General features: G+C 38.1%; 1 protein-coding gene across 1 annotated transcript; it reads right to left on the bottom strand.

Moving 5' to 3' along the window:
• Window positions 1–193: 193 nt before the first annotated feature.
• Window positions 194–21,817, bottom strand: si:ch211-142k18.1. The gene is made up of 3 exons (XM_035423436.1): window positions 21,806–21,817; window positions 4,872–5,379; window positions 194–1,245 (listed from the first exon to the last, which is right to left on the bottom strand). Exons 2-3 carry the CDS (start codon window positions 5,369–5,371, stop codon window positions 1,107–1,109), a joined length of 639 nt encoding a protein of 212 aa, XP_035279327.1. The 5' UTR covers window positions 5,372–5,379; window positions 21,806–21,817; the 3' UTR covers window positions 194–1,106.
• Window positions 21,818–23,234: the final 1,417 nt, after the last annotated feature.

Genomic DNA, 23,234 nt, shown 5'->3' with positions numbered 1-23,234 from the left:
AAAGCTTTTATAACATCCTTTTGCCTGTGTGTTGGAATGTCTCACAATTAGATACTTTGATCTTGTTATTTTGATCAGATGTTGTTATTGGCAGATGCAACTAAATATCCAATGGGGATAATTATTAATTGTGGAACTAGGACATTTCTGATCATGTAACTGGCTGGAAAAAGCAGAAGGAAAAAATGCAAAATAACACAAGTTTTGGGCTTTATTTTGTGAACGTATGAAATTGTTGGTGAATTGTGTCTGTTTACATGAGGTCAGAAGGTATAGAAGTGAATGCTCTTAAGGGCTGAGCGTCGGTGGTCATTGTGGTTATATCTGTTGGGAACCCTGAAAAGTGGCAAGCTCCTGGTGCTTTATAGGTATGGATGATGCCGCCCCATTTAGCCATAACTTGGCGGGATGGCATACGTTGCCACACCTGCCATGGTATTCCCCACTTTGAAGGTGGCCTACCCAGTCATACATGTTTCTGCCTTCTCCTGAAATAAAGAAATCAGATCACATTGTCCTGTCCTTCTGTAAGAAGGCTAGACCCTATTAGTGATAACATAAAAAACAAATCATACAGGAACTGACTCATTAATTGCGGACTGTTTTCATGTTAGGGAAAAAATATAGCCTGTATGAATATGCAGGGCACCACAATTACTTCAGGGCGCCAATTATTTGCAGAGTATTAGAAATGTTTTGTGGGTAATCTCTGCAGTGAAAAATATGACTTGAATGTCCTGCATTCTCTGATCATGCAGCGTATTAATCACTTGATGACTTGACAACAGATGAATGAAAATGTTGGAAGGAAAAACTCCCATCGTAATTATTTCAAAATTGCCTGCAAGCCCAATGATAATTTAGGGCAAGAATAAGCAGCTGAACTGAATGGTTCAATGTGCTGCAAATATACATCACTTCAATGTAATACTTTGATATGCCACAAATCTACTTGAGGATACTGTACAGCACATATACCTCCCTGAATTTAGCTAAAATAGCATATCATGATGAAAGAGCAACTGTATTGTCCTGTACAATATTGAAGTGTGCATTATCAGACCACAATAAGAGCATTTTGTATTTTTTTTAAAAAGAGCAACTGTTTAATGGTGAACAATCTGTGTGTTTTGCAGCTGCTGTGTGAAAGAGACGTAGAGTGCTTTCGATGAAGTCTCCAGCTTGTTGGCTATTTCTTCTGCTGTGCGGAGCATGTCTTCGAAGGCCGAAGACTCTTCTTTAATTCTGAGAGAAAAAACAAGCAGCAAATGTCAGAAGGAGCAGCGAAGGCACTCAACACCTTCAAAAATCACACAGAGTTCCAAGAACCATAAACAATAAAATATATAATGCGCAATAAAATGTCTAGTGTTAATTCAACTCTAACAGAATATATACACAAGTCTGACAGGGACCACACATACTCTGTAAGAGTTGATTTAACACTATTATTTTACTGTGTGGTAATGGTAAAAGCAGATTGACCAATCTTGCACTGAAAGCTCATCTCTCTCTCTAATTCAGTTTCTCTGCAGTGGCTACCACCTACTTTGCTTGAACAGAAGACATTTGTCATTGATTAAACTGTTTAATAGAGTCGATTAAGTAATCATGTTTCCTCAGGGCCAGGGCAGTGCAGCTGAGGTACAGTCGCTCAGTCTAGGAGTCTGTTACTTCGATGGAAGGTCAGAAAAGTTTGGATACAAAACTTTCTAAATCCATGTAAATCTACAACTATTCAATAATTTGCTCCCATGGTTTTTTCTTTGGCAAATTCACCAAATTTATGAAACACATTTCAAGGGAAATATTTATAAACCAGGATCTAATAGTTGATTTGCTATATCCTCTAACTGAAAGAATCACCTCAGGGCCAAGATGGAGTGCAGTTTTCACTCAGACAGTTGCTTATGTCATTGTGACAAAATTGTGTGTTTTTTTCATATCAGATAATACTGTATCTGCCATAGCATCCTTCACAAAGAGACAAAGTGCTTTGTTGTATATACAGTTGAATACAAAAGTATTGGGATTATCAATTATGGATGTAAGTAACATTAAAACTAAATTAAAGCTGACAGTCTGCACATTAACGTGATATTCATTGCTTTATTTTAAATAAAATTGCTGTAGTACAGAGCCAATACAAAAAAAATGTATCACTGTCCGGATATTTACAATCACTTACTCAAAATCTAATCCTTTTTAAAATGCCAGGGAAAGAAATTTATGATCACAGACAAGCACTACTTTGTCTGTATGGTACCCATACAAAAAACTATAGATATTGTAAACTGTAAAATCTATAGAGAAGGCACACTGCACATATGAGCAAAAGAGAAAGTACATGAACTTTATAATAAATGGAATAATATTGTGATATTGTAATTATAAGCATTTTCCTTTAAATAAGTTTTATATATTATTATTATTATTATTATTATTATTAGGTAGGAACATGGAGAACAGTCTCCAGTGTTAACTTTAGGTTTCCCTATGCATCTAATTTATAGTCTACATCTTGCTTTCCCCTAGTTACAGCTCCTTTACGACCGGAGTGAGATTTACATCACACTTGGTGCACACTGCAACAGATTTGCAGCCATTAGTCAGTCTTAACTTGCATTTAAAATATACATCTCGTTCACTGCTCTAACCAGCATTATTCACAGGGAGAGTAACAATACAAAAAAAAAAAAAAAAAACTACCAAAAAATGTTTTTGCTAAATTACAAATTAGTGAATGCATGGGTGGCTTTGCACAGTGGTGCAGAAGTATAAACTATACAAAAAATCAGAAAAGAAAGGGGCGACCAGTATTGAATATGGAATGCATGCATGATTAGAAAATATATTTCTAGTACAATAGAAACTCAAAAATAGGAACCCTTCAGGAATAGGGTTTGATCAGTACTCTGAAATCAGTTGAACAATAAACTATTCAAAGAAGATAACATTAGACCAACATTAAAAAACAAACAAACATCAATAAAGATCTGAGATCAATAATCTGTCCTCAGGAGAAAAGAAAGCATTGAGCAGTGGCCAGATGTTATTCAAGATTTGACAGAGTGCAAATATTCCACTGTAAAAGTATATAAGCAAATTAAACAAGCATGAAATCAACAGCAGGGCAGTTCCATCAGATAGACAGCTTCCAAAGACAGCTGCTTTGAATAACATCAAAATGAAAATTACTGAAAGGAACTGAATCAACAGATAGGAGAGACAGTTGTTTTACATATTTGTTCTTGTTTGAGGAAAATCCATTTTCTTGTCCAAGCATTTGTGCTTGACAATGCAAGCTATATGTTTAAAACATACAAATACATTGTTAAAAGCTTGATGCCGAATTTGTTTTTCTAACACATGGAGAGGTGAGGAATGTAAACATGGAATGAAGGTCATCCAAGTGCACCAGTATTCGTCTGGTACACTGCACACAGTGCAGTATATTCTGCACTGTTTGAAATGTATCCATACATGCACACAAAACATTGACATTTAAATTGACATTTTCCAATAAACACATCAATGTGGACTTGAACAGAGAGCAATAAAAAGGGAGAATCACGAGGAGGGCACAGGAAACCATTCAGCCATGGATAGATGTCATCCGTGATTTAATCAATGCATTTTTGAGTGCAAACATTCTGCTAGAAAAACTGTATAACTCAAAAATTGCTAAAATTTCTCAATAACCATGTTTTCAATGGTCATGGAACCCCTCTGCAAAATAGCTTCAGCAGAAGTACGTACCATGGGCACATGGGAGTTTTTAAGCATTGTCCTAGCAGACAGTTACGAGCATCTAAAGAACTCATTTCTAGAGCAAGGTTCGCACCTACAAATAAAACTCCCATCTGAGGACTCTAACTCATTCGGTTAATGCACCACGCTGCGGTACATGGATGTGCCCCATGGTCTGGATTGAATCCAGACTGGGCTAGTGCCGACTTTGGCTGGTAACCCGAGAGGGCAATGCACAATTGCTGATTGCGTCATTCAGGTTATGGGATGATCCAGTCAGTTAGGGGTCCGCGTTTCATTGCTATATTGCTAGGTTTCATTGAACCTTGCTGGTCGATCGTGCACCAGTGGACTGCATGTTAGTCACACATGAAAGGTCTTCGTCTGACTCCACTTTATACAAGTCTATGATGTGAAAAAAAGCAGCTGGTGATATTAGTGTCTTGGAGGAGAACCATGGATGTCTACACTCTCCCACTGTGGGTTTGTGCATGAACGTGGCTGCGGTTGCAGATAATTGGACATCCAAATTTGTGGGTGAACCAGGGGGAGATTGTGAACTTGGGGGAACCTCCAATTTTTCGGTGTACCAATGAAGAACTGGGTGTGCCACGGCCAGCACTTGAACGACACAAAATAAAATGGGATAGTTCATATTCTTCTGTATAGAACCTTTTTTAGTACCCTAATTTCTATTCCAGATTCGTAGACCTGGAAACCAGTGAATTACTATGAATAGTATTCTATTTACCATTTTTATGCAGGTGATATACCTGCAGTTTTTCATATCTGCAGTATATTTTATATCTACTACCCATAGATAAAAAATATATAGCCCAACACTATGAAAATTTGCTGCTGCCAACTCTGTGGTTCTTATAACCACACTGAAAAAGCTGCATCAAAAAAATGGTGACTCTAATAATAACAAAGATAGTGTATGGCTTTTATAATAAAGATCTTCAAAATGTGTACTTGTTTGTGTTATTTCTGGGTATGTGCAATCTGTAAAGCTGACTGATAAGATTATAACTCTGAAGTTATTATCACTGAGGTTAAAATGTGCATGTATTTGAAATATTGCCCATGTGTGGCTATTCAGCAAGAACAGGTTAACTTACTTCTGTGCCTCAGCCAAAGATTCCAGAGCTTCCCCCTCCAGCTGGGTCTCCAGATTATCTGTGATCTTTTCCACAATGCCCTGACAGCTGAGGTGGTCCTCCTTGATCCCAGCAACGTTCTCCAGGATAACCTCCTGGTAGCGCTGCTCACCCATCTCGGCACTGACATACTGGATCAGGTTCTCGATTACTGCCTGGTTCCCATGCTGGATGGCCCTCAGGTAGCTAAGCTCCTCCTTCTGGGCGCGGAGCCAGCGGGGGGTGGTAGAGCATGTGTGGAAGTAGGCAGAGCAGCTATTGCTGTGACCATCGCTGTCGCTGCTTGTGTCAGGTGGGGCCTCACTGTCCAAGGGCTGATCCCGGGGCTCTTGAGTGAAGTTGTGGGTGGAGAAAAGGTCTAGGGTGTCTCCTGAACCCCACTCCCCATCCCCACTCTGAGAGACGCCAAGTGTCACCATTGAAAAGGCCACCATCACCCCCAGTGCCCAGTGAAGTAGCATTCTGTGACCTGTGGAGAGTGAAATGCAGACTGAGAATGATCTTTTGCAGTTTTTCCTCTACAACCCTTTTCCTCTGGAACCCTTGCTGACCTGGCTTGTCCAAGGCTTATACTACTTGATAGACTTGTTTGGATGGCTGAAACCTAGGGTCATGAAAAATATGGTGCAGATTGGACACCTGGTGGTGCTAAGGTGCACAACAATTAAAACATTTTTTTTGAAGAACTGAATACCTGTTGTTCACCTAACTCAAGATTTTAAGGCAGCAAATTCCTGCTCAGTTTCACAAATGCAACCTACCAAATTTAATTTCAATAAAAAAAGTTTTAAATGTGTTTCATAAAATATGAATGGCAAAAGTTCATCAAATTATGTTAAGAAACAGATTTGTTGGTCAGCCTGAGTTACAATAGTTTAAATATTGAAAACTCAAGACAATTATAGTGCCAATTATGGTGTTCAATCTCACGGTTTAGAATGTGAATGTGAGTGTGAATACATATACCATATATTATCAAAAATCATGAATTAAAAATCACTGCTGCATCTCATCAGTCTCAAAGTTAATGTGATTGTACACTCTTTCCGCTGTATGGAGGACAATGTCTGCCACAAAATAATGAATGCATAGATATAGTAAATACATGTGGAAATAAAAGTTGACATATAGAAAACCATGCATGAATAATTTCATTGATTGATAAATAAAAAACAGGATTTGTATATAAACAGAAGAAGTTTAAGAAACAATCAATTTTATTTTGACTATAATTACTTACGCAGGCCAGCTTGATCATGAGAAGCCTTATGAAAATAGGACAGGTCTGCAGTGGCCCATCATCTCAATTTGAACATATATTACCATAACATAGAATCTATAATGCCATGCACCAACTTTACGTGTGATTTTATACATTGTTGCCTGTGGTGCTTGGGCCCCTGGAATTACTCCCTGTTGCTATATTTTGCTTTGTTCCAGCCTGATTCCTGTTTGCAACTTTGTCTGCTCTGGTCTGGTTCCCATTATTGGCTTTGTCTGTTTTCTCATAATGTAATTTCCCCATCCTTATTTGAATGATTACATCAATTCTGCATCAAGCTTACATCTTTCTGTTCTCTCTAATGCAATTGATTAGGACTATTTACCCTTTCATTTGCTTACTGTTTTGTGTTACAGGTACTCTACTCTTCATGTCATTCTCATCTCGACTGAGACCTGTTCTGGATTATACTGAGGTAATTACTTGTTTCAGCTTGGCCTACAAATCATGTTGTGGCACTGCATTTTGTGCCCTAGTGAAGTTACTGCAGCAAGACAAAAAACAAATGTAAAATATCTGAGTCACAACTAAATTACCATAATACACAAATGGAGTTACCTGACTTAGCCTTCCTACATAATTAAATCAATTGCTAACTCTCACATACGCCTGAGACAGCTGCACTGTCAATAAACAATTGTTATTTTTCCAGGACAATGACGCCAACATGGAAAACAGCTGGAAGTATGCAGAGGACATGAAATGTGAACTGGGTTATTCTAGAAATGTGATAACACCTACATCCCCTTTATGTGTGTTATTACAGCTGAAAAAATTAAACAACTAAACAAGGCTTTTAAATTATTTATTTACTCCAATGCCATATCGCACCCACTTTGGAACTCACAGTAATACTGTAAAACCAAACCTGAGGGCCCTCTCTATGCAAAAAACGTTGGCAGGTAAGAAAAGTAGCCACAGTGGCAGTAAGTTATCTTTATGACAGGTTGTGTGAGGTAAACGAGCACTTTGTACAATAAAACTCCATGAGCACGAAGACTAAAGTCTTAAGAGCCGGCTATATTTAGCCTTCCTAATAAATCGGAATTTTGAGCATAGGCATGATCTCAATTCACCCCTTCAATGAGCCTCATCTTCTGCAGAAACCGCCAGGCCCTTGGCAGTGACTACTAGAGCAATCATTACAACCAGTGACCCCTCTATCACCCCTGACCTTCCCAGCTGCCCCCTAATGTGGCAGGGCGCTCATATTTTCTCTGACCTCTGCCAGGTAGACTGTGAAGAGGACTAATGCAACATGCCTCTGATTGATGGAGGCTTTTCCTGTCACCTAGAGGAGTAATAAGTTTCTGTCCCCAAACAGACCATTGGATAGTACAGCAGTATTCCTGGCCTAAGACGGATTACCACCTTTCATTCAAGACCTACCCCCTGATAGGAGCAGAGGGGAGGTTAATGCCAGGCGTAAGAGAGGAGGAGGAGGCTGCGGGAAGGGTTAGCATAAGTGATGTCTAAGCTCAACTCCTGCCATGACAGCACAAAGCTGGTGGTCCAACTGATTGAGATGGTCAAGAAATAATATATGGATGGCTGAAAAAAACTCGGCAGCCAAAGAAAAAAGATTCTTTTAACTTCATTCCAGGAAAAAAAGGTTTTTTTTGTAAAATCCTGGCATTCTGGGTACTGTGAAAAATGAATGCAATAACTTCAAAATAAAAGCTAAAAATATAATTGATGTAAGAAACATTACAATTACAGAGTATATTTTGAAGCAAGAATCCCTTGCTTAACTGTGTAACTTAGTGCTTAGCAATCACTTGTTGCTGTGCATGTTCAAAACCTGTAGGATCACTACCTTTGCTTTCTTATAAAAATATAAATCTATTTATAGAATATAATTTTTTTTGTAAAACATGAAAAACACATGAGATTTGGTGCCTTTGAATGATGCAATTGGCTTTCAAAACTATATGAAAAATGCATACAAAATGTATAACAATATTGTAACTTATAATGCAGACATTATGTGTGTCCCATACTCTTTCCATAATGCTACATGTTAAAGATAAAGTATACATTTTTTTTTATTTTACCAGGTCCCATTGAGAATGAATAATATGTTTTGCAAGGGAGACCTGGCCAAAAGGCAGTACAATCGTTAAAAACTCAGCGATTAATGTACTTATTCGATTCATTTTTATGCGTAATACATTTTTAATTATATGGTTTCATTCATTATGTCATTCATAACAACATTGAACATTGATAGCTGTGCTGTTGTACCCATTCACACCACTTGTATGGATGAATGAATTAAATTGTATTGTTTTTTGCATAATGGAAGCTGCATGGGAGCTGTGAACAGTACTTAAATGGCTAAAATTATATGCATAAATGAAATCAATTTTTGTCTTTTGTGTAAATGACTTTTTGGATACCCAAATTTCATATCTGAGCAACAAGGTGACTGAATCATTTCAGAAGTGTGCAAGAAACAATATATCATAAATTGTCAAGGGGGTGGGGGGTCAGGGGGGGTTTGGGCAGATGAACTTCTTGACTTCTGGGGGTGTGTGGTTTGAGACACACTCATTTACATGTTTCACAAAAGCCACGTTGCAAACCACATCTGACAACACAACAGGTCTGCACTGATCAAATAGCTATCTTGTTGGATAGCAAATGTTATTACAAAGTAAGTTGTGTTTTTTTTAACCAGCAATGTCATGCGTTCGGTCAGTAATGTGACCAAATGTTAATGTGATGTAAATATAGTGCTGATAGCCAGCAATTGGCACAATGCCTTTCCATAAATGCTGGACCTGTTGGGATGACTGTATGCTCTTGGGAGATGTGCCGCTGCCATCCTGTCCATGCCTAGTGCAAACAGCGTTCTTTTAAAATATACATTTTTTAGTAAAGATATCACAGTAATACTGCAAAACAAACCAAAGGTTGGCCGTCAACAAACGTAGCCACAATGTTGGAAAGCTATCATATTAAATTTAAATTAGAATGTATGCATTCGATGAAAATAATAATAACAAGAAAACATTGTTGAATAGCTTGGTAGGTAGGTAGCCTTGCTAGCTACCTTCATAGTTCACAGACCGCTACTGTATGTTAACTAATGTACCCGAAACTGCATATTTGCAAAAAAAATATTTGTCAAGCCACACAATCATGCATTGTATCCAGTAAGGGGCTGATAAAGCAACTACCAAAAATTGGTAGTTGCAGACTGTTTAATGGTTTCTAAGCATTTGCTCCTGAAAATTAATGTGTGCTAATTGTAAAATGTATTTATTATTTCTCAACTTTGGAGCAAATGCGCTCCTTGGAGAAAAAAATGCTAGCGTCGTGCCCTGACTTTCCTGTACTTTCTCCGCTTGGTAGCATTCAGGTAAATTACACAGCAAATTCATCGTAAAAACACAGACATCTAAAAAAAAGCATAGATAAATATCACTACACCCCTTTGAATCTCTATAGTCCCACAGAACAATTTTTTCATTAACGTATTTTACGGTTTTCCCCAAAGCATTATGTTTCTCACAATATGTCAAACAGTGTGGCACGTCTGAACACATCTTGGAACATGATACCTGGCAGCAGACCGGGCAAACACATGAGCTCCATTTTTCCACTGTTTGAGCATTTCTGTGGTTTTGTGGTCACCGCATGAGCTTTTTGGATTTCCCTCAAACAGCATGCCACATTAATAATATGTTTCTCTGTGACTCAAGCATTATTCTATCGTATGTTAGACACTATAGGAAGCCAAACCTTTGGGATTGGAGAAGGAAATGCAGAAATAGACCAAGTTCTGGTTTAAGAGAGGCACGATCTGAAGACTCAGCAGTCGGTGGTATCGTCTGACTGTGAATGAGAAACCCATATTTTTGTGGTGGAGCTGTGGCCCTACACGAGACTATATAAAAAGCTTCACTTACCTATCATTTTTTTATGATTAGAGCAAATGGTGACCGCTTAAGAATTTATGCCTGGGAGAGATCCAATTTACACAAACCCCAAAACCGCTTCAGATTGCTTTGAGACACATGACAGAGTGTCATTGCAGCTGAGAGACCTGATTTAATCTCAAGCCAAGCAGATCCATTCGGTTTTAACTCATGCTGAGAGAACACTGTTAGCCTGTTTATTGTAATGCTTTGGTGCCAATGAAATGACTCGTATTGCTGTTGAGGTAATTCGCTAGATCAATAATCAAATGAATAACTGAAACCATTGTCAAGCAGTATAAGTAGATGTGACTGAATTTCTCAAGTCTTACATGATGCAAAATACCCATTAGCAGATTGCTAGTTATTTTGCAACAAGTAGAAAATAGCTACTGTGGCTGGAATGGGATGTATTGAATAAAAACTGTGAAATCAACATGTTTATGATCTTTTTTGCAGACTGCATTATTCTAAACATATAAATTTCATAATTTGTGTTCAACAAAGCCCATTTCAGCTTCTGTAGGCATCTGAAACTTTTTGGGACCTTCTAAAGTCAAATAATTATTAATTATACATGATGATTTTCTTCAAGATAATCAAAGACAGACGCTGTGTTTGTTTAAGTTGAAGCCTAATGTTTAAATACATTAATTTTTTTCCCTCACGGCTATTTGGAAATGCTTTAAAAAAAAGGGGTTTAATGGTACTCATACAGTTAATGTGAAAGGAGTATTATATTAGCAGTTTTCTTGGTCCATTTGTAAGCAGTTGGCTGCACGCCTCATCAAAATGCATTCTTGCATGGGCCTTTCAAGGTAAACACTGAGGAATTCAGTTGTAAGAAGGTAAAACACCAAATTTTGAATGAATGTATTGTCCTGTCCCGTCTGTTGATACTTTCTGTGTTAGGATATTCACATAATAATATAATTTATTTATCTACAGTAATTTGTTTTCCTGTGCAGCTCAGTCTCAGTTAAATCATGGAGGACTTAAAGGCTCTTGGACTTCTTGGGAGTAGTAATTCCATCTGTGGATGAATGTTTTATTATGGAAAAAGCTGCATACCCTGATCTTAATAAACAGTGTGGTTTTAGAAGTACATTGTGACAACCAAGGCTTCAGTAAGGCTTGGCTTCACAAATACACAAACACACACACACACACGTGCACACACACACACAAACACACACCAGAACATAAGCATTGCAGTCACAGTCAGAGAGAAGGCATCAGCCTTTGTGACTGTGAGCAATTACTCCATTCTTATGTTGTGGTTATGAAACAGAGAAGTAAACCACTGCTTGGCTGCCAGCAGTTATTTGCCAGTTCTAGCTAAACTGAGAAAAGATGAGACAAACATTTTTTCATAGCTACAGTTACAGACACAAATTGATAGGTTTTTCGTGCAGCTGATATACTAAACAGGCCTGCGATGTCACATTGTCCTAGCCGCCATGGCAACGAGACCTTTGACAACTGTGCTCTTCCAATGAGAAAGCTTTTGTAATCACCCAGATGTCTTTCCCAAACTGAAGATAGCAAACTCGAGCTAACAGTACACAATAAAGATGAGCGCAGGACTGGTAAATTCCCATTCAACCGCCATCCCTGGCTTCAACAATCAGGCAATTAATATGGAGTGAAATCTCTCACATTGCTGAAATCACAAATTGATTGACTTTCAGTTTAAATTCAAACTGTAGCAAGCTAAGACACTCGTGCTGCTGAGCTGAATTTGAATTCTGAATTTGAAAAGATTTATTATGAAACATGTTTAAAAAGCCTGGAATATATGGATTAAAGATACATTATAAGAGCAAGCTGTCATGTATCATACAAATTCATTCAAAGAGTAAGTCACCTTTGTTAATGTTTTTCCTACACAAATTAATGCAGTATCATTATGCTGTTCATACTGTAACATGACATTTTCTGTTTACAGAATAGGCTTAGCCATAAAGATTCATGTTTACCACGTATAAAATGCAAATGCAATGCAAAAAATGCTAAGAACTGGGTAATTCTCTGAATAGATATTGATATTAAATTATTTTTAAAAACACATCTGAGAGCTTGCTTAATCCTGTTGAGGGCAAACCTTTTACTGAGCTTAAATAAAACAAGCAAAAAATAGCCTATATTTTCTCAGGCTGAATTGATGAATTGGTCTCTGTGGGGTATAAAGTCATAAATTTAACATCAAATAGTTTTACACACACCCCGGCGACAAAATATTATTGTTTCTCTTCACCTATTGAATTACATTTAATTGAATTTTGAAATCTGTTGCATTCTCACATTTACTGCTGTGCTCACGAATGTTGGCATGAAATATCATTTCATTATTCCCATTATTTTGTATAAACATACCTTCATTACATGTCATGAAAGGTTTTCAAAGCCAGTTCTGCATTTTTCTTAAAGAGTTTCTTTAAATGGGGAGAAGGGTACAAGCACTGAAAGTCTACCTCACTTAGAAAAGTGATGGTAAAGACAAACTTCATTGCAAACTTCCACTATTAAAAATACAACCCAGTTTAAAAAAACAGTACTTACCCTGATAAGGAACCTTAAATCAAGTCAGATTTTCAGGATTCCCTCGGTTTTTAGTTTGACCAAGCTTTTTCCAAATGTATCCTCTAGAATGTTCACATACAAGGACAAAATTCCATTTTCCTTATGCTAAATAAAGACCCCCAGATTTCCTGTTCATTCCTTCTTTTCAAAGGAAAAACACTTGGATGTCTGGAGCAAGAGGAAGTCTGTGCCCCTGTCTGGTAGCACCGTGAGGGAATGTTTTGAAAAAGGCTGAGACTCAATGATTTCTTTCTTTATGGTGGAAGGGGCTGGGAAAACTAATCTACTTCACATCTGTAGAACCATAATGGGTGACATATGCAATCTGAGTTAAAGAGACAAAAGAGAAAAAACTAAAAATGGAATCATAAAAAAATACACAAACTCGTAAATGTTTAAGGCCGAACATTAAAAGGTCACGAAAGAAAAATAAAATAAGATGGACTTCACTCCACTAAGGTTTCTTTCCAGGAAAACCTTTACAATTTCAGATAATCGTGTAGCCTATATTTACGGCAAACGCTGGCCTTTTTCCATCAGATTTAAGTAAAATTACGACAGTAAAGAAACACAGCCAACATTTCAACAAAAGGGCTTTATTAAATTAAGGTCTGAAAATATGCACCCTGCTTAGTATATGAAAAGCTATATTTTCAGATATAAACAGGCTATATATTATGCATGCTATACTTTAAAAAGGTTTATTTTTGGCATATTCTTGTAGAAAGGAACCATAAGCTACACAAGCTCTAGCTCTGAAAAGTAAGAAGACTCTGCAAAGTAATGCCAAGCAAAACCTGAGAACAGGATCCTGTATTCTGATGATCAGAATTACTTACCCGACCACAGACATGTAGCTTTCTAGGTCAGAGCCAGCACTAGTTGACATTACCGATAAGATTGAATACTGGACTCTAGATTTTTCCAAAAACTAAAAAACCAAAAACTTTGCAGAGAGACAAATGTTTATTTTTTTATTTATTATTATTATTATTATTATTATCATCATCATCATTTGGAGCATTAAAAAATGCCAAACAAAGGCTAATTATCCTCAGACAACAGATCTTTCCAAAAGGTTTCCGACATGGGTGCAGTTGTACCGTGTTTCGACTGAAAGCCTTCAGGCGCATACTTTTCCATCGTGAGATTGGGACACTGAGGAATTTAAGCAGGTTCCCCTCTGCTCTCTCTGCTGCGCAGGACAGCCATTCTGCTCTTACGGAGCTGTGGGGCTATGCTCTCAGAATGGGGCTGCCTTCTCTCCACGGGTCTCCAAGGAACTCTCGCTTGTTGCTCCCCTGGCACAGACCCTCGTCACAGGGGCCTAAAGCTCCTCTTTCCCTCACAGTAATCATTCCTCAAGAAATCACAACTGTGGCAAATGCTTTTCCACATTGTTCCAGGTGGTGCAACCATCAAGTGCCCAACCATTGTGATAATGTAGGAAACTGCATTAAAGTAACTTCAGAAATGTGCTTAATGATAAACTAGGTGACCACAATGAGCCTCATTCACAAAACTTTTCCTAAATTATGCCTACTTTTGTTCTTAAAAATGTTCCTATGAAAAACCAGTATGGGATTCATGACATGTGCAGACTGTTTTTTTTGGGCATATCCCAGGTGTATGAGATGATGAATGCAGACTGTTTGTAAATTTTATGTGCAATCCTGTTCATGTGATTAGTATAAGGAAACAGCCACAAACAAATATAGATAAGAAAAAAAAGATGAATGCCGGATGGTTCGTGGAAACATTCTTACACACAGTTTACATTCTAATATGATTGTATGAATGTTTTGTGAATGAGGCCCAATAAGTGTACGTTTTGAAATATGCCTTGATGATCTTATGTATACTTTAATTTGGCTTTGTACTCCACAGATTTAGATTTGTATTCAAACAGTTCGCATGTGGCTAAATTGCACATTCTCAGCTTTTATATAAGGGTATTCTTGTGCACTTTGGTTTCCCTAAGTACAAATTACAGCTCTTTTTATACGGGGCATCATAATGTTTGGGGACATTATGTAGTAATGTTATGTAAATTAATGTAGTCATGTTTAGTACTTTATTGCATATCCTTTGCATGCAATGACTGCCCAAAGTCTGTGACCCATGGACATCACCAGGTGCAGAGTACCTTCTCCAGTAATGCTCTGCTAGGTCTGTACTGCAGCCATCTTCAGTGGTGCTTGTTATGTTGGCTAGTTTCCTAAAGTTTTATCTTTAGCATATGAAACATATGTTCAGTTGGATTCAGATCGGGTGAATGACTTGGCCAGTCAAGAATTTTCCAGTTTTTGGCTTTGTTGCTTTAGCAGTATGTTTGGGGTTTTATAAGTCTATGGTTTGGCCTATGTCTCTGACAGGTTTTTTTCTTCTAATTTCTCAGCCTAATAATGGCCCTTTGTGATTCATTGGCACAACTCTGCCGTGCAAAGGCAAAAGGCCGTAACTTCAATTTTGGTCGAAAATGAGAAAAGATCTGCTTTATCGTGTGGACAAATATCTTGAGTCAATTTTGTTGTTTTTTGGAGAAAATAGTTGGGTTGTCTTTGCCGTAACTTCCAAAGCCCTAGAGAAGCCAAGGCAGAATCCCGTAACATCAGTTACGGTTCTTTGTCTTTGTTTCGCTGCACTCCGGAACGCTCAAATTTAGTTAAGCCTTACCTTAAGGTACTCTGCCTTGTTTTGCTGCGCATCAAAGTGAAGTTACTGTTTATCGCGCTGGAGTTACGGTGTTATTCCTATGTGTCATCGAAGCATTTCTGAGACACACACAGTAGCTTGAATGAAGTGTAAAGCAAATATAGTGTTGCAGTGGTTGCTTTTACTAACGTTGCATTTAGCTTTTAAGAATGGCCCATTGCTCTCGAGGGAAAATGTTGGTAGAGATGGCTTTGAAACGCACCCACCAAAATCAAGGTATAGATAGTCTACTCAAATTACTTGTTAGCTAGCTAGCTAGCGCGAGCGAGCGTTAGCTAGCTTAGGCTAACTACTTCACAAACAAAACCAAACTGCTCCCATATGCGATCAGAATGCAAAGAAAGCAAAACAATAACTAGATGGCTTACCAGCTATAAGTAATCGTAAATCATACGCAATTAATTATTTTTTTGTGTCATGCAGGCTAGTCAGTGCCAGCCTGTGACAGCCCGACACTGACAGCCAGGGAAACAGCGCGAGTGGGTCGATCAGGGCTCGCATAGACACACGACACACATCCTAAATAGCCTAATCACACACACACAGACGAGCTCAGCAGTAACAATTCACAATTAAATAGATAGCCTACTTTTTTTGTAACCTGATCCATTGCAAACAACGTCCTTTGAGAAGTTAAATCCACAACATGAGTTTTGAGCATTACTTGCTGGCGTTCAACACGTTAAATCCATAGCATGAGTCATCCTTGAGTATCCTACTCTGCCATTCATCCAATTAAATCCAAAACACGAGTCTTGTATCCTTTACTATTCGTTGCGTTGCGTTAAATTGACTGCAAAACGTTATCCTCCCACATGCAAAACTATTTTGTTTGATCAATGTCATCTGTGTCTACATTTGTCATGTCAGAAAAACAATTAATCTAATCTAAACCTAATTGTGCCATGATCACTAGATTTTATGTAGATTAGTTATCATTATTATCATATACTGATTTTATATAGTGATCAGCAACCAAATGAGCAATCAAATGGAAGTTAATGCCTTATTATTTTGCAGCCAATGCGAAGGCAGAGTACATTAACTTCCAAACAAGGGTCAAAGGTCAAGTTTGAGCTCAAGATTTTTATGTAGATAAATAACTTCATTAAAAAAACAAAGAATTGCCACATTTCCAATATTCTGCCCACAGTTCATTTGGCTGGACAACAAAACAACTTTAAAGTCATTTTTCTCAGTTCTACACTCTGGCGAGTTAAGGTCTTTTGCCTTTGTAGGGCAGAACTGTGGTCCTCATATCGACAAACACCAATAACAGATTTTAAAGGCAATTAAAAATCCTAGAATCAAGACTAGGTACTGAAAGCTCTCTAATACCAGCGCTAAGGAATCAATTGAATAAACCTGAACAATCAAAAACGCTTGTGACAGCATTTGGCGCAAATATTATGGTGCCCTAAAATGGGGGACTATTTATAAAAAGTACTGTAATTTCTACATGACAAAACCAAAATGTATAAAAAATACCCTTTGAGAAAATCCACACTTTAACCACATGTGAATTGTATGATTACAAATATAAAATTGTGCAAACCTAAGCCATATTAAAAAAAGTCTTTGTCCAAAACATTATGGAACTCTCTGTACATGTTTGATAGTATAACACGATTAAACATTTGTGTTTTAAAATGTACAGTATTAAACTAGGGGGTGACACAGAGAGACATACTCAAAATGTAGTTGAAATCAAAATTTGTCAAGAATGCTGGCTGAACTTCGAGATACCTCCATGATAAAACTGGTGTAACTGCATAAAATGTAACAATTTATGTTAGATTTTATCAGTGTAAGAAGAGAAGCAACAATAAGACAGCATTCATGTCTTGCTGGAAGCAAAGAGGGGGTTAATTTTTGCTGTGTGGGTTATGGTGCTGTTTTTACAGGGAAATGCTTGTCACACATCCATATGACTGTTCCCTTGCCCATGCCTCTCTAAGGTATTTACCATCTGCCCCATCAAAATAGTTTCAGAATGGCTGCCAAACATCCATGTGGGTTGTATCAAGCTTGACAGCTGAAAGAGAACCCACCGCCTCCCTACCCCCCTGTTTAGTCTACAGCATTGTAGAAAGTAGGAGAGATCACCAGATGGGACACCTTCCAGACACTTGAAGATTAAGCATTTTGCACTGAAAACGGCAGGCCATATAAAGCCAACCATTGCATTCAGACATAAACAATTGCGTTTCCACTTTAAGATGGGACATTAATCTGCTGCAGTAATATCTGAAAAAATTTTCCTCAGAAACAGAAATGGTCACCTGCTTAAGTGATTTAACAACAGAAACAGAACTGACCAATTCTATCAAGCGTGTTACAAGAGGCCACTTTGAAAAGCTGCAAAACATTGTTGATTGAAACATTTGTTTCTAGAAAACAAGACACATCCACAATTCTACAGAATATTCTCTCAGTGTGAAAAAATGACTCCAGCCAAACATTCACTCTGTCGCACAGCAACCTAAACGGGTGCGTCATTATATTCCTAAGAGAAGATTTCAGTATAGCAATGATAATTCTGCATCAGTGCCTCACTGCACTGGTGTGTTCTTCCCTGTTAGGTAATGAGTCAGGCTTTTCATTCGAGCAGCCCTGCAGCACTGAGCTAGCGCTTTTCAGAAATATTGATCATAAATTCACTGTGATTCACAGAAAAGCACAGCCACTAGTTTTTATTTGTAAATCACTCATGCTGAGTGCCCACAGCCTTGAGGAGAGTGAATGGCAAGCAGAGCGGTACTTTAAATCAAAGTATAGATAACTTACACTTTTAGAGTCAAAGTGAGTAGTGAGACAGAGAGTGAGCTTGTTTATTTTGTATAATTATTTTGCATAATAAAAAATAAATAAATAAATAAATAAAAAATAATAATAATAGTCATCATCATTATCTGGTATCAGTTCTCACAATTGAGTGAGGTTAAGGACATGGGATATATATTCCTTGATCAGCTCTCAAGTGGTATAACGTAAGCGTTTGCACACGCAAACTGTCAAATTGACATTCCTCAAAATGCTTTGCAAAGAATGGAAGAGAAAAAGTTGGTCCGATTTCAGAAAATGAAGTCAAATGTAAACTTTGTGACACTGAGATAATATACTCCAATAGCACTGGAATGATGCAAAGTCATGCAAGATATAAACACTCGATGGTGACTGATTAATGATCTGTGTAGCAGCCACTCTGTCAGCCCGACTGCATCTAATCCCCAGAAAACATCAATGTGAGCTCTCACTTTGAAAAGAGGTAACACAACTAGAAAAGAAAAATGTGACCAGTGGTGGTAGGAAAAGTAGGAAAAGGTTTCTTGACTGTTTCTTTGTGGTTACGTAACTAAAACATATTAATTTTATATTTTTCCAGGTATTAATTTCGTAGAATATATAAACTACATGACCAAAAGTGTCTGGACACCCCTTGGTCTAGGGCTGTTTTTCACTGTTAAGCCCCTTAGTTCCAGTGAAGGCAAATCTTAATGCCACAGCATACAAGTATTGAGAAGGCCCTTTCCTGTTTCAGGATGCCCCTGGGCACACAGCGAGGCCCATATAGAAATGGTTTTGTCGAGAAGGATCTGGAGGAACCTATGCTGTTGTATACTCTCAAACCATTTTAATTTGACCTTTCTGTATTGACTATCATATGGTGCTTTTCCATGATTTGCACTCATCACCTTGTTGTTTAAGCATGTAAGGACTTTTTTTTCACCCGCCATTTAGCAATTTTCTGAGTTTTTCCCATCCCTAGTGGAAACCAAGTCTATGTTTGCATATTTTCAGAATACAGATGTAAAAAAGGGCAGTGAGCCCTAGGGTACACCCCAGATGACAAAAGTCAAGGGAAATTTGAAGGCGCCAAAATGAATAAAGTTCTGCTTCTATGTTCAGTCAGTTCTGACCAAAACCAACCCAGGACAGTGCCAGTGATAGAGATGAAATGTTGCATACAATTCAGTAATCCAATGCAGTGACGGAGTGGGGAATTAGGAAGACCAGATGAGACAGGACAGGTTTCAAAAAGCTATTTCCCACAAAGAGAATAACCACCAAGTCTCTAAGAAAGACACAGGGATATGGAAGAAAAAATAGAAAAGAAAAGGGCTTCACTCCACGGGAGACTATCCAAAATAAATAAGGCAATCCGCTAAACCGGAAAATGCCGAACTGAGGAGAAGGAGTAAACAAAAGCCTATAGAAAACAAACAGAAAACAAATGCACCCGAAGGTAAACTAAGCGCAGTTCCACTCACAGGAGCTGAAACTAAGAGACCTCGAGACAGCTAACATAAGCTAGGGCGAAACAACACCTGCTATTCTCTCTCTCAAATAATACCTCCTGAGACCAACCCGGATATACGGAGTTCATTAAGTACCAGTACCGGCTCTCGTGTATAGGCGATACTAAAGCGTTGTTTCTCTGTGAACACAGACCTTAAGTAAGGTTCAACAGGTGCAACTGCGACAGCATTAAACACGCCTGCAGACCTCTAACCAATGAGTGCAGGAGGACTTGCAGGCAGAGCGAAATCTGCACGCGTAAAACCCATTTAGCTAAATTGATGTGGCACACTCGAATTAGTGTAGCAGGAGGGGAAAGGAATCGAGCTGGGTGATACATCCACCCAAAACCATGACAAATGCTGGCACCATGTCAAACACAGCACAGAGGTCTAGAAGAAGTAGTATGCTGACAATCCCTGCATCAGTAGCTATAAGCAGGTCATTGGCAACCACAAATATTATATTCCATATTTGCCAGTTCAGTGGTGTAGCATGAAACTTTTTAGCAGAAATAGCAACTCCCCATCCTCGAAACTTCAGAAAACAAGCCCTTGAATGTTTCTGTATAAAGGAAAAGCTGCAATTGCCTCCATCTACACAACAAATGCAACTGCTTGAAGGACTGGCTTTTTTCAGCTTTTAATTTTGTGTATCTCTGGAGCTACTGACATTGCAGGCTTCAGTAATTGTCTCTCATACAATATGTACCTGACACTCAAATCTACAGCTAATAGTGGACACAACAAAAATGTGGGGTTTGTGTAAGTACTGTAAACGTCTGTGGTAACGTTTGTGAGCATGCACAAAAGAAAATTGAAATACAGTTTTCACAGAAGCAGTTTAAAGCTGGTCATCTTAGAAATAAGTAGACAAACAATAAAAGAGATCCAAGATTTGTATAGTGAGGATATCACAACCTTCAGCAAATGATTCTGGTTCTTTGAAAAGAATGTAATTCTGCTATTTAAATGTGCATTATCCGACTCATCGGTCAGCATCAGGCGACTCAGAGGTCCAAATATGGACAACAAAAGGATGTACTAAACTGATTGCTTCCCCGCATGATTAATAGAGACATTTTCCACTTGTGATAAAGTGGAATATTGTGCTAAAAATTGCGCTTATTGAAATTAACTGAGCATCTCAGCTTGAATGCAAATTTGATTTGGTAGAATTCATACAAGCAAGCATCAGCAAGTCAAAGCCAGATGGCCAGAGATATGGGCAGTGGCCTCAATTCACCAAAAGACAAGGTATGGAAAGGTCAGATGACAACATCAACTCATAATAACATGTGGCAATAACATCAAATAAAATCAAACAAATTCTCATTCCTGACTATGTAAATACGTAAACTACAGCAGCCATCATAAAAATATGTTTAAACCATCTCTAACCGAGATATCTTGAAACATCCCATTTTGACTAGTGACTCAATTTGACTAGTTTCTTTCAAGACTAGGATAGGACTCTTTTCCAAGAAGTTTAACAAAAAACAGCAGAACTATTCAACTGCCAAAAAGGAGATGCTTGCCTTGGTGCTTGAACTGCAGCACTATCTCTGAGTTTATGTGGGGGCTGTGTCCGGTCCTGTCACTGTATATACAGTACAGACCACAATCCTTTTATGGAGGTATTTTTTTTAAAAATTTTTTTAGCAAAAGTCACAAATCTATAGAATGCATTCACAGATCTGTAAATAGTCTCCCAGGCTGCACCTGAGCAGGACCTTTAAATGGTGGCAGGTTCCATTCGTTTAGTCTCTGTCTCAGGACATCTTGCAGGAACCAGCACGCCTATGCTGCTTTACTTGATTTGTGAAATACTTCTGTATATATTTGTCACATGCCGTGACCACCCTGGTAGGTACAGAAGAGCTGGACACATGAAGATGCGGAAATTCCGGATAACTCCAGTGTTTTATTTGGAATAGCGAGAGAGATCGTAATTAGACAAAAACGGAAAAATCTTCGCCCGTCACCCTTATGAGATCTGGGCAAAAACAATAAACTAAAATAACGAAGACAAAATAAATTAAATCATACAACCGCTTTTCAGCCTTTTTTCTGTCTGTATGTGCTCTCTCTCACCGTCATGGGGGATCCTGGTCTCAGATGCCTATTGTGGAAAGAAGTACACTTTTAAATCTTGGACTGATTCGTAACATCATCCAGGTGTGTGCATACTTAACCAGTAGGTGTGGTCCTCTAATTGCCCTGAATTCCTCCCGCAAACCAATTCCTGCCACAATACCGAAAATAAAGCAAATTTCACTTTTGATCACCCTCGTTCTCCGTCATCCCTTTTGTGTTAGGTCAGTAACGAGGCCAGGCCGTAACCAGCAGTGGACCATGGGGTCAGAGACAGGGCCTTCAACAACACGCTTAACAAATGTAATCACATTGCACATGGAACATAATCTGATGGATTAGGCTGATTGATGAAATTAATTAATGAAACAGAATTATTTAACAATAATCAGATCGTATTTTATGATTTTCTTGAGGGAATTTAATCCAGAGGCAAATAATTAATCAATTAAGTGGTGCTGTACTGCCAGGGCTGTTGTAGCCAGTGTTGAGGAAGCTACTTTGAAAATCTGCTAAACTAAGCTACCAATTACTTGACACTGGAAGTGGTTAAGCAACAGCACATCTACCAATAAGAAAAAAGTAGTTAACTAAATCTACTTTAGTAGTTAGTAGTTAGCTACATTGAATCTTAATGAAAAAAACATAACTTTGATCACATAATGTGGGCCATGTCAGACATTGGCTAACACTACTGTTTTTATTCTCAGATCCTCTTTAAATAACATAAGAACTAATTCATAAGGCAACAGTTCATTTAGCTACACATTTTTTCAAGTGTATTTCAGGGAAGAAATACATAGAGAAATGTTCAGAATGAGTTCTCATCCTGAAGAAATACACAGAGAAATGTTCAGGATGAGTTCTCATCCTGAAGAAATACACAGAGAAATGTTCAGGATGAGTTCTCATGAACTTACTTTGTTCAGTTTTAATAAAGAATAATAAAGAATAACATTACCTAATCACGCCTATTTCTGACACTTACTCATTCATGATTTCATGAACCAAAAGCCATAGAATGTAAATAAAAAATATGGACAAAGTGACCATGACATTACCAATTGACTTTCCATGGGCTTGCAAAAAGCATTTTGAAACTGCGGAAGTACAGTTTTGTGCAGCTATGTGGTACAAACTGGAGCCAGAGACTGCGCAGTCGGGAAAGGGAGGGACTCTTATTTGGCCATGAAATCTGGGCTGGGTCTAGGTCATCCAGTAAGCGCATGGATTCCAGCTCAAACCTAAATGTTAAGATACATAGCTCATGATACAGAGGGCACTAGTTTCTGTGTGATAGTCTTGTTATATAAAAGGAATCAGTCAAGCAAGAGTTGAGTATCAGTAAAATAGATAAAAGTACCATTGAGTGATTCAGACTAGTAAATACAGCAGCTATGTAAATTAATATAATCAATTTCTTTCCCCT

The sequence above is a fragment of the Anguilla anguilla genome, chromosome 6 (assembly GCF_013347855.1).
Source record: "Anguilla anguilla isolate fAngAng1 chromosome 6, fAngAng1.pri, whole genome shotgun sequence".
NCBI classification, from domain to species: Eukaryota; Metazoa; Chordata; class Actinopteri; order Anguilliformes; family Anguillidae; genus Anguilla; species Anguilla anguilla.
This window is presented reverse-complemented; position numbering and strand designations above follow the sequence as displayed.

Bases quoted from the DNA above. Each gene is read 5' to 3' on its own strand.
- si:ch211-142k18.1 (XM_035423436.1), bottom strand. From the start codon at position 5,371: ATGCTACTTCACTGGGCACTGGGGGTGATGGTGGCCTTTTCAATGGTG. The intron at 1,246-4,871 runs GTAAGTTAACCT...TTTTTCTCTCAG, and splicing joins TCTTTGGCTGAGGCACAGAA to AATTAAAGAAGAGTCTTCGG.